Here is a 16864-nt window from a genome sequence, read left to right on the forward strand (position 1 = left end):
ATATGAGGTGTAACACAAATAATCATTCATACAGTTAGAATTAGGATTTTAAGGCTACCAGATATTTCTAAATAAGTAGTGTACAGACAAGACGTGGGAAATAAAATTAAGGCTATGTCAGTTACTGACAAACTTTCTCTTGATTTTAATTCAAAACATAAACAATTAAAACATTCAGAAGTATCATACTGAGTGTTTTTGAAAAGTTAGCAAATCTGTGTAAATCACCTAATAATAGGTATACTTAATTAAAAAGTCACTTAAATCTGCACTTTCAAATCAATTCCAGGGAAACAGACAAATCTTAGACAAGATGTAGTAAAACAAAACAGAGGAGCTGCTAATGTTCATAACATCCAGATCTATAGCATACAATTAAAAATTACTCAGCATTCCTGTCAAATAAGCTGAAACAAATTGCAATGATCAAAAACAGCGGTTGAATATTTAAACATTCAACATCATGTTATTCCTTCAGATGCCAATGAATTAAAAGAAAAAACTTTTTAAATGTGGTCAAACAACCAGTGCAAACACTGATTTCTCAAGCACAACTGCATTCACTACGGAATGATCAGAGTATTATTTTAACGCAAATGAGTGGCATCTAAGGACGTCTTATACATCAGATACAGAAATTAAGAGCCATATTATAAAAAATGTTATTGCTAAATAATTAAAGTGCATATAATTCTTTAGTATCTAGATCTTTTTTGTAATTACTTATATATTACTGTACAGCCCACCATTTAGCTCTTGTGGCTCTGTACTGTGATGTTACACTATGTGCACACCCCTTTAATCCTAGAGGAGGGAGATTAAGGCGAAAATCAGCACTCCACCAGGCCCATAAAATCAAGTCATCGTGTTGTGCGTTAGAACAAACCCTTAAAACAGCAGCAAGAATAATCACACAGGTGTGGCAGTCGTTCTCTAAGATTTAAGAGTGCAATTCATATTTCGTTTAAAACATTCATTTTGTTCCCAATCAACAAACACGACTCCTCATCCGCAGCACTGACTCCTGGTTCAATAGCTGATGCCTCCTCCAAGTGGCAGTCTTCCCCTTTACCCATAAAACCTCTGATCTCCCCCGAACCTTCTACCATTCCACATTTCCTCAACAAGGTCTCCAAATACATGTAAGGTACTGTTCACATTTAAATTTATTCTGTCGCCTGGGCCAGACAAACTAGGACCTCACTTATCTACTCCGCTTATTTTAAGACTTTCCTATAAGCCTCCGCTAGTGGTCATATGGTTCATATTTGTTAACCTCTGAGGAGTTCTTGATTGCTACACATTTTCAGCAGCCTCCTGAATTCCAGAACTCAGTTTCCTAGACAGGAAAGCGTGAACGTTGGGCCAGATCTTGTTGGTTTCGGTTCCAGTGAAGGTTTCCAGCAGTCCTTTGCTTCTGTGAATATCAAAAGGATGAGAAATCTGTGTATAATCTCATGCGGTCCTGATATAAACTTCAGGAAGCACGGTGCACGAGAAGTTTGACCTGGGTAAAATACTAGATCCCACAAAGCATTCAGACAAGCACCAAGGGCAACGACAAATTCACCATGTACAAAGTATGCTCGTGACCAACTTCCAGAACACTTGCATGTGCGCAACTGCTTCTCTAAATTTAGCTATAATGCTTTGTTTATGGTGTACTATCAAGCGCTGAACAGGGTTCGCGGATGTCTTTTTGATAAGAAGAGAATCAGGCTTGTTGAACTGTATACTGTGGTATGAGACAATTTGTACTCAAGAATCATGTGTCTGCATCTGGATCTCTCCCTCTGATGGTGTAATGCACTTTTGATTGTTTTCTGAGATGTGCATTGCTTTGGAGAAGAGTGTCTGCTGAATGAATAAATGTAAATTAATGTAATGTTGTGTGTTAGCATCAGACATTTCCGCGTGCATCGCTGCCTGCCTGTCGATCACCACCTCCGACTCAACCCCTCCGAAACAGAGATCCTACACTTCCCAGCCGGCCTGTCTTCCTGTCACGATTTCTCGATCAAACTGGACAACTTCCTCATTTTGCCTACGTCCTCGGCTAAGAGTCTGGTATTGATGATTGACTAAAGTCTATCTTTCTTTCAGCACATCGAAACCACAAACCAGACCTGCAGATACATCCTGCATAACATCCACCGGATTCGTCCTTACCTCACAACCAACTCTGCGCAACTTCTTGTCCAGGCTATGGTGACATCCCGCCTAGACTACTGCAACTCTCTCCTGTGTGGCCTTCCTCCTACTGCCATCAAACCTCCTCAGCTGGTACAGAATGCTGCTGCCCAAGTTGTGTTTGACTTGCCTAAGCGTTCCCATCTATCTCCTCTACTTGTTTCTCTGCACTGGCTTCCTATAGCTGCCTGGATCTAATGTAAGACCCTGGTTATGGCCTACAAATGCATCAACAGAACTGCTCCCAGATGTCTACAAGACCGCTACACCCCAACTAGACTGCTACACTCTTCCACATCTGCCTGCTCGGTGGTCCCACGCACAAAAGGTAAAGCACGAAGATTCTCCGTTCTGCTCCATTGTGGTGGAACAACCTCCCCCTCTCGCTCAGAACTGCTGAACCTCTGTCCACAAGCAAAAAAGGTCTTAGAACTCACCTCTTCCAGACTCACTTTGTCCATAATCTCTTAAATTCATGTAGGGTGTAAATGTTCATGCACTGTAACTTTAAGATCATGCCCAGATAAATCTATGCAGCTACTCCTGTAATGTATTGTACATGTTTACATGTGTTTCCAAAAAAAAATAAAAATTTACTAGGAAGATGATGAGGACTTATCTACAGTATATTCTGATAGTTTTATGCAGCTACTCATGTGATGAATATTGTTTCATAGGGTGGAAAGAAACTACTTAAGAATCACATCTGTATCTATGTCTCTCTTTCTACTAATGTAATGCACACATTGTATTTTCTATGAGATGTACGTCGCTTTGGAGAAAAGCATCTGCTAAATGAATAAATGTAAATATATGTAAATGTGACACTGCTCAAGCTCAGCCCAAATAGGATTAATCAGAATCCACATTCTAATATAAACAGCAAATCACTGCACCTATTGTAATTTTTATGTCCTTTTTATCACGTTAAACAGCTACTTTTGACAACTCTTAAGACACTTCTACAGGTTTGCAAGGCTGTTGGGATATTCTTTACCCACGAAAAATATCACAACTGTCTCTTGTAATTCCATTACAAAATGACAGGATCACAGTATTTCCCCTTTGCAGAGAGAAGAAAGCATGAACTGTCAACGAGATGAAGTGCAGTTGATAAGTAAATACTCAAACTTTCACATTTTCCAGATTCTTCCACATAAGGTCTCTTCCATCTAATCTCCCCACATTAAAATAATAACTTTCAATACTGACAGTGTCAGGTTATACTGACAGTCCATATGAGAATATACCCCGTGTTCTGCCACTGTACTTTCACATTTTCCCTTGAGCCTGCTGAACTGAACCATCTGTCACAGATTTTTTTCCGGGGCACAAATTAGAGGCTATAATAAGAGTCCAAATCTCCCTGCCCTCTGGTTTCTGCTAATGAAGAAACAATCCAAACTGAACAAAAATAACCTGCAAGGATTTCATAATCATTACTGTCCACCTTAAAAATAGATGTTGCGCATGCTGTGATTTAATCTAAAGTAATGCGATCTCCCTTAACGAAACATCATATCAGCATCATCAGACAGAAGGTTCCCTTCAATACCACTATAAGTTGACAAGTCACATTTAATCAACCTACGCTGACTTACCTGCTCCGGTTTAGAGATGTGAAATGAAGGAGAAAGAATAAACATGAACTTTTACCTATAGTACTCTAAGACAGGCTGTGTCTGGTTCTCATATGCCTTCAGCCTCCTGGCTACAGTTTCTGGTGTATCATCATTCCTCTGGACCAAGGGCTCTCCTGTGACATCATCAAGACCCTACACAAAATAACAGAAATGACAAGTGAAAGACAAGAAAATGCATTTTACATGTAACACATGAGCCTGATTCAAAGTACAAAGGTGGTTTCGCCTAAAATCTCTTGCTCTTGAATACGTACAATGTACACATAATACATATTATGTATATATTCCAGGCTATATATCAACATATTTAAAATCACTTACATGTAACAGTGTTTGCTTTTTCTATCCCTTTTCCTCTCATCATTCATCGTCCTTTTCTTTTTACTTTGTTTTATTCTGTCATTGTAAAGACCTGTTTTTAAAGGGCCTATATAAAATAATTACATTATTAAAAATAATATTTTATTAAAGCTCTCTTGCAAGGGGGACACAGTAGCGCAGCGGGTTTGGCTGGTTCCTGCTCTCCGGTGGGTCTGGGGTTCAAGTCCTGCTTGGGGTGCCTTGCAATGGACTGGTGTCCTGTCCTGGGTGTGTCCCCTCCCCCTCCGGCCTTGCGCCCTGTGCTGTTGGGTTAGGCTCCGGTTCGCCGCAACTCCGCTTGGGACAACCGGTTTCAGACTGTGTGTGTGTGTAAAAAGTTCTCTTTTCCAAGACTAGTGCTTTCAGTTCCTCAGCAATAATCATTTTTATTTTTTGTACCAATAGTTCGTAATATTATTTAACTGCTCTAACATCAAAGGCTAACCACCCATGATTTATATCAATCATTTTAGCCAATGACAGGTGACTACGTCCATCATAAATAAAATCCCTTCTGGTACCCAAAGTAAAGATGGCACCATAAGGAATCAGAACTCAGGAAGTTAACTCCCCCTTAAACACGGCTGATAATGCATCTTCATTATGGGCTACTATGTTTACATTCAAATGCCCGATACAAACCATGAAAAGTTTTGCTTTTCTCGCCGCTTTCTTGAAAACCAGATTAGCCGAATAAATCAAATGAAAGTTTTGTGAGTTTTCCTACAGGGGTTAAGTATCCTCTCCTTTCCTAAATACAAACATTGTTCCCAACATCTGCCTCATGCTAGAAACTGCTAATGCATCATAAAGTTATTCCGTAACACTGAGTTTATATCTGTTCAAGCGTGGCTTTCAAAATAGATTTTGTCTTAAGTACTATTTATTCAAACAATTTTGGTGCCACATTTCTCTCGCATGGGGGGGGCATGGTGTTGCAGCGGGTTTGACCAGGTCCCGCTCTCTGGTGGGTCTGGGGTTCGAGTCCTGCTTGGGATGCCTTGCGATGGACTGGCGGCCCGTCCTGGGTGCGTCTCCTCCTCCACCGGCCTTACACCTTGTGTTGCCGGGTTAGGCTCCAGTTTGCTGTGACCCCACTTGGGACAAGCGGTTTCAGACTCTGTGTGTGTGCGCGTGCGCATTTCCCTCGCTGTTCCATTATGTTGTGTCTAAAGTCACGGTCATCTCCTGTGTGTTCTGTAGTTCTTCGTCATTTTCACGTCAAACAAACCAAAAGAATGTGAAGATGCACACCAGGATCACACATCTTCATTTTTTCATCATGAAAACCAGCAAAAAGTCAGTTCATAAGCAAAAGGGAATATAATCAACTCTAATGTCACAAAATACAGAGGCCACGTCTGAACGGAGCTACGCTTTTGAACTCGAAGACTACTAGAATACTTAAGTATGGAAAATTCAGCCACATTACATTCTTGCACACGCTTCACTCTCTGAACCGATTTTAACGCTGTTTTTTTGACGTATAAAGCCGTCCATGGACTTGCACCCACATACCGCAGATTTGCTTAATCTTTCCCAGTTACCGTGTTCACAGTGTAGAGTTGAGCACAGGATTGTGAAACTGGATATATTATGTCACGGTGCTGGAAGCTGTCCTACGGGGAAGTCGTACAGCCCAGTAACGTGACCAGGCTGTACCTCTGGTGGGCTGGGCTGGGCTGTTTGAGGAGTCGCACAATGTGGCCTATCTCACCAGTTATACTACTAAATACACATTAATACACTCCTTCTTGTTTCATTTGCATCAGCTAGAAAATTAAACCATATGAACTAACTAAAAGCTCATTATAATGTTTATTTATAGCTATGACACCTAAGACCACATGCCAGGACCAAGGATCCGCAGCTCAAGTTTTGCTCGGCGTTTTCATTTCCAAATTCCTCCAGCAACATAGACACAACATCCAGCCCTGCATTCCGTTATCTGACCTACATGCCGTGTCCGTACTGAGGAAAAAGCACTACTTTGGTACCAACCTTATTGCAATTTAGTACTTGGTTAGATTTAAATCAATGGGGGTGCGGTGATGCGGCGGGTTTGGCCGGGTCCTGCTCTCTGGTGGGTCTGGGGTTCGAGTCCTGCTTGGGGTGCCTTGCAGTGGACTGGCATCCTGCCCTGGGTGTGTCCCCTCCCCCTCCAGCCTTGCGCCCTGTGTTGCCGGGTTGGGCTTCGGTTCACCATGACCCCGCTTGGGACAAGCGGTTTCAGACAGTGTGTGTGTGTGTGTGTGTGTGTGTGTGTGTGTGTGTGTGTGTGTGTAGCTTTAAATTATAAAATTACTTTCACTTCCCCCACACTGACAAATTTTTCATTCTTCAAATCCCTTTAGGAAACTGCTGCGAGCTGATGACTGCATTCCCTAGTGGACAAGATCACCATACTAGCACCTTGACATAACTCATGAACTTACGAGCGACTATAGTAATGTCATAAAGAGCTGTGTATGACTGCTTCTGTTGGCTGTTACTACTACCACCCTTTTTCTTTTTCTATCCAGAGCACCCAGGAGGGGTGGGCAGCCAGTGGCACTTTATTTGCCTTTCCTCCATGCCCAGTTGTCTTATACACACACACACACACACACACACACACACACACACACACATCGAACTGCGTTGTGGCGAGCTGGAGCCTAACCTGGCAAGACAGGGCGCAAGGCTGGAGGGGGAGGGGACACACCCAGGACGGGACCCAGTTGTCTTAATTTATAGCCTAACTACCTAGGATAATTCTAGTAATTCGTTATATAGCTAACCGTTTATTTACGTTATAATGTCACTTGATTGAAGGGGGATGCGGTAGCGCAGTGGGATGGACCGGGTCCTGCTGTCCGGTGGGTCTGGGGTTCAAGTCCCGCTTGGGGTGCTTTGCGACAGACTGGTGTCCCGTCCTGGGTGTGTCCCCTCCCCCTCCGGCCTTATGCCCTGTGTTGCCAGGTTAGGCTCTGGCTCCCCGCAACTCTGAATGGAACAAGCGGTTCAGAAAATGTGTGTGTATGTGTGTGTCACTTGATTGTTCAGCGCTCCGTGTGAGAAGAGCCCCTCATAAAATAAATTGAACTGAACTGAAAATCCTACACAGAACTTTGACACACTTTAAAAGAAATGCCCTATACAGAAATGCTTGAATGATTTTAATTCTAATGCACAGCATCCCACATTTGACCTTAACTATTTAATCTACCCTGAACAATCCTGATTCCTTGTTGGCTTTCAAGCAGTTTGTTTGAATCACTTCAACGAAAAGAGCAAAGGTCTCACCCTGAACTGCTATAGCAAACAAAAATCTCCAGCTCTTATCAGTCATCTCTGTAACCTGTCTATGCGATCTACTAAATAAATATTTTCCTTTAGTCCATTTGCTTTATAATCCTACAGTCCAGGCACTTTACAAAACCTCTTTAGTGATGATGTCTGTGCAACTGAAAACAGCTAGTAGTAATTTCACGAAAACCTAGCCGACCTATGAAAGATTATGCTAAATAAAGCGCGCATTAAACAGATTACACCAGGGGTTCAAAACCGCAGTCCCTGTGGGTGCTTGTCCTTCGGTTACCTGTTCCCGTGACACACAACACCACCTTTTCAAGTCATCAGCCCAAGGCAGCGTTGTGCGTAGTTTTAACAAAAACTGGTAGGGCACACACCCACAAGAATCACTGTTAAACCAGAAGCTTACGCCACAGAAATTACTATGAAGGATTTTTTTTAAATTTCATACATTCAGCACAATAAAAACAAAAAAAATGCGTTTTATTCTGACCCCCCACTTGAATTATAACCATTTTCCCTAATTCCCACACCTCACATACCACAGTGGGATCCAGTGTGCTAGATGCCCAGCTGAGAGTAGGCTTAGCTGTGAGATATAAAGCGGTCCTGAACCTGACCATCTGATCCTCCTGAAAAAACATGGTGAAATCTGGGTTCCCCAGGCCTCCGCACCATAGATGACGTCACGGTGGCTCAGCAGGGATTTGGGTTCATGATAATCACTGATGCACCACCAGAGAAGTGCCACCAACACCATGATGGTTTTACTTTCTACACCACAAGCAAACTCATTGTCAATTCACATGGAACAAGAAGACCACATCTGTTCACTCACTGGAACTTTGGGTGGGTTGAAGCTGGTGTTGTACACTCTACCGCTGGGCAGGTGGACCCAGCGGGATGTCAGGCGCTCCTGAATGGTTTGGAAAGGCACATCCAGATTTACGACGGTGTCGATGCTGAAAGCGGCATCGAGGGCCTCCGCTTGGGGCACAGTCCGTGGGAAACCTTCCGGGAAGGAAGCGAAAGACAAGATTTGAATCACATCCCATCAGAACCGTGCTTTGCTTCCAAGGGGGTGATGTCAAATGCAGAGGTCAGAGCATATATATAATATAAGATCCCTACTCAGGAGAGTTCTTAAGACTGTGATCTGTACCATGATGGAGTGTTGATGCCAACACTGACAATTAACATGTTTAGTTCATAGGCTTAACTTCCACACTACATTTACCCCATTAACTCGAAGGAGCACTGAGGCAAAATAAAAATTATAGTAATAGTCTGTATACCAAACTTCCCAGGGAGCCATAAAAATAGAACTACACCTCACCTCAAGAATTCAGTACAAAAAAAACAAAAACTTGGTGGAAGTGTATTAATTAATAACATTCTGCATAATAGAAAACTTCAGCCTTTTGTACTGAAACATTTTACCTGCTGTTCTTCCATATTTCATTACGTTGATTACTCACGTAACACTCAGCTAAGCAAAGTTGGTTTCCTGCCTAATATAACTTAGCACAACGCTATGGAGGATAAATTCAATACACACACACACACACACACACACACACACACACACATTTTCTGAACCGCTTGTCCCAGACGGGGTCGCGGGGAACCGGAGCCTACCCGGAAACACAGGGCGTAAGGCCGGAGGGGGAGGGGACACACCCAGGACGGGACGCCAGTCCGCCGCAAGGCACCCCAAGCGGGACTCGAACCCCAGACCCACCGGAGAGCAGGATAATTAAAAAATAAGTAGGCACAAAAATTGCTTACTACTGCAATAATTTTCTCCAGCATTAAATGATTTACTTACAAGTAAGAGATTTGTTAATGATTGTTGAACTATACAGGTAGTCGCTAGCAACTGAACTGAGAAAACCCTGGATGAAGGTCTAAACTTTTCTTTTCTTCCTTTAATAAAACCCTTGTCTTAGGGGTTGTTCATCAGTGTGGAGGCTTACTAATTTCTTATCTTCTGTCTGTGGAAGTGCATATGACTGTCTATAACAATGCTATGCAGTGTCCTTATGGAACCATCTACTAAATGACAAGAAGGATGTCTGCAGAACTTGGCTATGTCGGTACAGCTGTTCAGCCTCCCAAGAGCTCTCTGTTTAGTCTCTCCTCAGTGTGCGTTGGTGTGTGTCTGTGCACCACGCATTCACCATCAAGCAGCCAGCCTCTCTGTTCCATGTTGCGCAGTTCCCCCAAGATGAGCCGGGAGATGACGTCATCAGGAACCAGCTGGCCGTGGTCTATGCATGACTTCATCAGGAGCCCAAGCTCTGCAGGAAAACGGCAGAATGAAAAAAAAAATTTGAGGACACATCACTCGTTTTACAACCGAGGGGAAACATCTCAATGGGTCATTGCGGTTTTAGGAAAGGAGCACTTTCAGCGGCAGGCTGGTCTAGTTGCGACGTTCTAAGGAATGCTACCTCAGGTCATTTCTACCAGCAGCCATCAGGCTACACAAAGTTGTCACACTGTTTGAGTGGTGAACTCTTAATGACTGAGCGCTATTGAGCTGCTCTTTGTCCCACCGCACCCTGCACCACCTCACTTCACTTATCTCACTTCAATCCACTCCTGCCCTCTTTGCATTTAAATAAGTTTGTCTAGTCATTCACCCATTAACTTATTTTCTAGTCATTTCAGTTGTTAAATATTTATTTTTCTACTTATATGTTTGGTCACTTTACCACTATATGTATGTACATATATGTCGCTAATTATGTATGCGATACATTTTACGTTGCCACAACCAAAGCGGATTTCCCTTTGGGATTTATAGATTTTAATCCATTACTGGAGACTGATGCAATAAGCAATTATATCCCATAACAGAAGCAATCATCATAACGTGGTGTGAAAAATTTTGTTCAAATGTCATGTGAAAATATGTTCAAGTAGTTAATATTTTCAATTTATTAATATGTTCTAATGTGATGCAAGAGTTAAGATGTTAGAAAATGTATGCTGTCTGTTTAACGCAATGGAGAAATGTTGATAAGTAAAACGAAACGCAAAGACAGTTTAACCTTTAGGATGTGTCCCGACACACTTCTTAAATGGGGACAAATTGTTTGGAGTAAAGATCACATTTGCATCAGATGCAAGGGAAGTTTTTAAAGTGTTGCCATGCCTTATGACGTATGCATAAGCTTGCAAATAAAAGGAGGCAAAGCAAAACGAATGGTGGAGAAACATCCAACTGTACGGAACACTACCATCGGCCCATGTTGTCGTGAAAAGTCTCTACATGTCTGAGTGTTTTGTGCGGATCTCCTGGGGCTGATCGGTTCCAGAAAAGGAAATATAGTTTCTTTCACAACAAGAAAGATACCGAGGGGTGGCATGACAAATCCAGTTTACAAAGATGTTGATCCTCATAAACAAAATGGTCCTTATGAAAAAGCATCATGAATACTAATGTCATCTACAACTTTCAAATGAACTTGGGGATAGTTTGGGGATAAGGGGTGCGGTGGTGCAGCTGACTTGGCCAGGGCCCCCTCTCCGGTGGGTCTGGGGTTTGAGTCCCGCTTGGGGTGCCTTGTGATGGACTGGCGTCCCGTCCTGGGTGTGTCCCCTCCCCCCTCCAGCCTTGCGCCCTGTGTTGCCGGGTTACGCTCCGGTTCACCGCAACCCTGCTTGGGAGCAGCACCTTCAGCCAGTGTGTATGTATCTGGAAGTAAATTTTTTTCTTCACATAGGCTTTAACAAGAGTTAAAACTTTTGTATTTCAGCTGCAAAGTGTGAAAAGTTCCAGTGCAGTTCTTCATGCCAGTTATACAAAAAAATCCTTAGTTACCAAAAGCAGTTCCTACTTTTCTAAAAGAAAATGGTTAAATAAAGCAAATTGTGTTTGGAGGAGTTGCATGTAAAAGAAAAGAAAAACATAAGGATCAGTGCATTTGCAGAAATAAGTAAATCTCATGGTACATAACTCAGTCAACGAGGTAACTGTAACCAGGTAGCTAAAAATGTATACCAAGTTAACCAGCTGGACAGTCAATTCCCAGGACAAAGTTCAGGCAGCCGTTTCATATGAAAAGGTAAATAACCTGAACACTTTACCCTTACTCATACAGGATAGTGTATCAAACAGTTCTTCAGTCTAAAGAGACCTCAAGTTGAATGAACTTCCATAAGACATTTACAGAACTAAATGATGGATTCACTTACTTCCAGACAACACTGCACTAAGATTTGTTTTAGGCAAAACATTCAATTATTAAATTAAAATTATATAACCTAACCAGAGAACCTCCTCATTTAAAATTATACACGTACTCCAGCCATCCTTTCAAACTCCCTTTCACTTTTTTTTTTTTTTACCTTTAACTCAAACCCACAAATTATGCATTGCTCCATAGAAATGTTTACTCACAGGAACAAAAGCCTATTAAGTAACCAAGCTTTTCAAAAGACAGGGACCTGGAATTTATTACTAGTTGCTGGACAAGAAGGTCAACCTTCTATTAAGTATTTTATGATCTTCTAAACTGGTTTACAGGCAACATCATGAAGTCAGAGAAATGCCTGTATCCTGGGCAACTCACAATAAATGACGGCAAAACCATTCATGACACTCCAGAATTAGCTTTGAAAGATATTCACAAAAATAAAATTTATTTTCAGAACTTCTCATTAGGATCATAAAATCCTAAACACTGATAAAACTTAAATTAAAAAAAGTACAGCAAGTTATTTTTTAGAATCCTAGAAGAACTTTAGGAAGAAGAGAAGCAGCAAAAGCAAAGGTGATTTAAAGTTCCTTCAAAATAAAATTGACTACATGGCAAATGTAGCCAATAACAAAATTCACATGCATATTTAATTGAACACTTTATATCTTATTTAAACAAGCATTTCCCAAAAAGACAATTAAATTTAAAGGGTTAAGAAAGGATCTATTCCACCTTCATCAAGAACATAATGATATGTCAGATAACTTAGTAAGTAAAACTATTCAATTTCACAAATAATGCTTTTAATTTTTTATTTGCTTTATGAAAAGTAGTCACAGCAACATAAAGACAGAAACACTACACTGAGAAATTACAACTATGTCCCCATACATAAAAAAATAGGCAGGTGAAACCTGATTTCACAGGTATGATCACGCAGCGCTACGTAATAGTTCCAGAAGGGTGTCCAGACAAGCAGAATTCATTTGAATTGGGGGATAAAATATTAATTTTTAATGAGGAAGAAAATTAAAACAAAATTAAACATATCTGTAATTAATTTATTTACAGAGCAACCTTCTGTTGTGGACCATAACATTAAGATTACTTTTACATACTTGCTAAAGTGATCAGCCAATTATCTATAACTTCAAAAAATCTGGGTTGAAGTTTCACAAAAAATAGCAAATCGGACAAACAACTTATTTCATAAAGGTTTTCTGAATGATTGAGTGAACTCCTTTCTAGTACACTTGTATCCTATCACATTCCTACAATGCATTTCTTACAGTGGTGTGTCGCAATTAGGGAACAAAAAGCGATCAGCTTCAACAAGCATATAACAATAGCAATAAGCTTCTCACAGCTACTCCTGTAATGTAAAAAAAATAGGAATGCGATTAGGGATTGTTGATTATTTGGATAAACCTTTATGCAGCTACTCGTGTGATGTACATTGGTTCATATGGTAGAAAGTAACTAACTGTACTTAAGAATCACGTGTCTGCAACTAAGTCTCTCTTTCTGCTAATATAATGCACACATTGTATTTTCCGAGATGTACGTCCCTTTGGAGAAAAGCATCTGCTAAATGAATAACTGTAAATGTGGATGTAAATCGGAGGGAAAACGACCAGCAATAGGGAGTCAAAAGACGGAGCTGCAAGAGGAAAGGAAAGCGTCCACAGCGACCACAGCTTTGTGTCGCTCAGCACACGTTGGGACTCTGCTGATAAGCGGATGGCCAACCCACATTTTTCAGCCACCTTCTTCTCACGCATATTTGTTGCTTTTTGGATTTGAAGTTTGTTTATTCTTTTCGGTGCCAACGGAGCTCCTGTGATGAGGCAACAACGTATGCAGAGGAATGTGGGGCTCAAAGAAAGGTCAGGAGAGGTCAGCGTGGGAGATTGTGGTAAATCTGAGTGCAGGAGACAATCAACTGTCAACGGGTCACCTCAGAGGATAGCTCCGCGGTATAATGAACAGGTCTTTAGCGAAGAGCACTACGTACAATAAACATACTATACATGCGCACGCGCACACACACACACACACACACAACAATGAACATCACTGAGGAAAATATCAGTCATCTCAATGCAACAACAATTTTGAGAAAGCTTTACCTGCTAATACACATTACAGCTTTTACTTTTCAGTACAGTAAAACTGTATCAACTGAAACATGTCACAACCCCCAGGTAGGTACTGTGTTTTTCGTGTAAACATTTTGCTGAACTGAAGTTAAAGCACCAGTTGTTTCATATGTTCATAATAATCTGAAACGCACTGCACTCCGGGTTCAGATGGGGCGACAAGGGACACACAGACGGCATACATGAGTGTTTGTTGGAACAGAGGCACACCAGGAAGTAATGCTTAATCTAGTACTCCTTTTCCTCAAGAACCTACACCTCAAGCAAATCTTCCCAGTCTGCTTAGCACCCGTCAGGCTTTTTTTTCCCCCCCTCTTTCCTACTTGCAACCACAGTCACTCCCTTATGGCTTATCCCTGTAAATCCCCACAACGGTTAAACACCATTCTATTTTACCCATAATTCAACCATTTACAATAAACACATTTTCCCGCTCAAACTCGCGGTAACGCGGGTCGCTACAGTACTGTACGTGGTACGTTAAAGTACAGCTCACGGGGGAAAAAGTACGTTAAAGGCAGGCCATATTATAAACGCTGCCCGAGTTCGACATGATAAGGGTTCTTGTTCTACTAGTTTGCCCTGGAACAAATAAAGATTACGGATAAGAGCACTATATTAGTCAAGTGTTAGTCTATAAGAAGGAGCTCAAGGCAACGTCACGAGAAAAGTGTGCTGAAGCAGTAGTAGGGCACTTACTTAGTACAACGTCACAGCTCAGTGACAAAGTTCTTATTTCAATTTCAAATGCACAGCTCTCAATTACACATCTTCCAATTACATTTGCACTGCTATAGGCCCCGGGACAAGCACTCTGCGACGGCGAAACAGTACATAATGCATTGCTATTATTTTTATAATTTCAAAAATTAGATATCATTTTTTAAACTATATTTGAAATGTTGGAGTGAAACTTAAAATGAAGAGGTGAGCAAACTTTGGGGGCAAAGCATCGGTTTGCGGATGAGCCTCGGTTACGCGAGCGGAGGTGGGCGACGCGCAGCCTTGCGTTCAACCTGTTGCCGCGCGGCATTGACACGTACTGTAGAACATTTCGAAATCCACGCATGTTTTATATTTACATTAATTTTAAGAACGAAAGTAAGAAATACGTACTTCACATAGTCTGTCTCGCTTGCAGGTGCCTGTATGTACGTCACATATTCATAATAGTGGGGGGGGGGGGGGGGGGGGGGGTAGCTTCCACAAGTTCTGGAGTGAGAGTACAGCTGCAGTAAAAAAACACGTACATACTACTGACTGTAAATAGTAGACATGTGTGTGGCACACGGACTGACTGCCCCCCCCCCCGGTGACACGCAGGCACCGAAGCGATGCTGAGTGGAGCTGAACACTTTCAGCTTCGCCGGCTGCCAGCGACTCGAACCGTGTGATTTACTGCGTAATAATGGTGTCCAGAGTTGTCGTGTGAACCGGCGCAACCATCAGCACGCAGTCATAGCACGTAGTTACTAACGGTAACGCACTGACTGACTCCCATCGCTCGTGTCGCCGCATGCACGCCTCCTCGCCGTCCGCCGTCTCACCTGTTTTGGCTTTTATGTTCACCCTCAGCACGTCTCCGCTCGACAGGTGGGCGAGTCCGAAAGTTTTGGTGATGCGATCGGACACGGTTCCCTTGCCGGAGCCCGGCGGTCCCATGATGACAGCGCGGAAGAGCGCGCGCACCACCATCTCGACGCGATCGCCGACCACACAGGCACAAGTACACACACACACAGACACAGTCCCACACACTGACTAACTAACCGCTAAAACTGTGCTTTATTCCTCTCTGGCGATATTCAGGGAGAATGCACGTATCTATCTTCCCGAGGATCCTCTTGGAACGACTAAAAAAAAGTTAAAATACAGCGATTACGTATGCAGCCGCGGAAGTGCGGGTTGGGGGTGCTGTGCTACCCGCGGAGCTCGGAAAGGAGCCTTTCTCTGAACCCTCACAGGCGTGGAGGCGGAGCAGGACATGGAGGAGCGAGAATGAGAAGAAGGAGGAGGGCGGAGCAGCAAAAAAGGGGCGGAGTCAGAGATGGAGAAAAGATGGAGGAGGGAGGAGGAGGAGCTGCTGCCGGTGGCTCCGCCCACGAAGATGCCAATCATCCGAAATTAGTCCAGTTGCCGAAACGCGATGGATGGAACAGTGCCGGTTTTACACGGCGTAACTGTTCAAACACACGGAATAGCTGTGTGACCTGTTTGGCTGTTAATTCTGTAGCCCCATTAGGAGGTGTACGCAGCACTGGTAGCTTCCTGAGAAATATGTAAGGAAAGTTATTGTGTGTTGATATGCGCACGGTGCCAGTGCAGTTAAACTGAGGTAAATATCGTTACTCGTCGGTTTTTAGTCGGTGTTCAGCTCCTCCTTCTTCTAGGGAATTCCGGGAGAAAACTACTTTCCGGCTGCATTTTTAAAATTAAAGTTCGCAAAGTCCACAATGTAACGTTGGTGGAGCTTGGTGAACTGCGGCGGCCTCATCGCTGTCAATTTAAAGTCAGAGTTCAGATTCTTAGTGAGATTAATGGATCTTGGATTACAAAAAAAAAAAAAAAAAAAACACGATTAATAGAAAGAACTAACTTACTCGATTACTCAAATTTTTCAGCAAAGATCACTATGAAAAAGCTCACTGAAATGTGTTAAACCTGACTTATTGTTACGATCATGTTTAGCATGCAAAAGTAAGTAGCTTCATGATTATAAGGAAAAGTAGTAAACATGCAAATATTCTATATGGAGCCATAACGATACTTAGAGTTTATCTTAACACCAGATTTGAGTCTTTTGGTCTTTGACCCCACTAGACTAGGTACCAAAGTTTGCATTTTTTATAGCTTTTCCAGATAAAGCCAATTACCGACCCCCTACCCCCCCTTTTTAATAATCTTAGTACATGTTTGGAGTATGAATATTTTCAGCAACGTTGCAGGAAATTATGACTGAATGTGTAACGACTATCTGAATCTATTTTTCCACTGGGTAAGAATGAGAATA

At 42.2% G+C, this 16864-nt stretch overlaps 1 protein-coding gene across 1 annotated transcript; it reads right to left on the reverse strand.

Moving 5' to 3' along the window:
- Positions 1-292: 292 nt before the first annotated feature.
- ak3 (adenylate kinase 3) lies at positions 293-15815 on the reverse strand. Its single transcript, XM_018749163.1, has 5 exons — positions 15402-15815; positions 9668-9787; positions 8326-8498; positions 3847-3965; positions 293-1417 (listed from the first exon to the last, which is right to left on the reverse strand). Exons 1-5 carry the CDS (start codon positions 15547-15549, stop codon positions 1297-1299), a joined length of 681 nt encoding a protein of 226 aa, XP_018604679.1. The 5' UTR covers positions 15550-15815; the 3' UTR covers positions 293-1296.
- Between the last annotated feature and the right edge of the window lie 1049 nt (positions 15816-16864).

Source organism: Scleropages formosus, chromosome 6 (assembly GCF_900964775.1).
Source record: "Scleropages formosus chromosome 6, fSclFor1.1, whole genome shotgun sequence".
Classification (NCBI taxonomy): Eukaryota; Metazoa; Chordata; class Actinopteri; order Osteoglossiformes; family Osteoglossidae; genus Scleropages; species Scleropages formosus.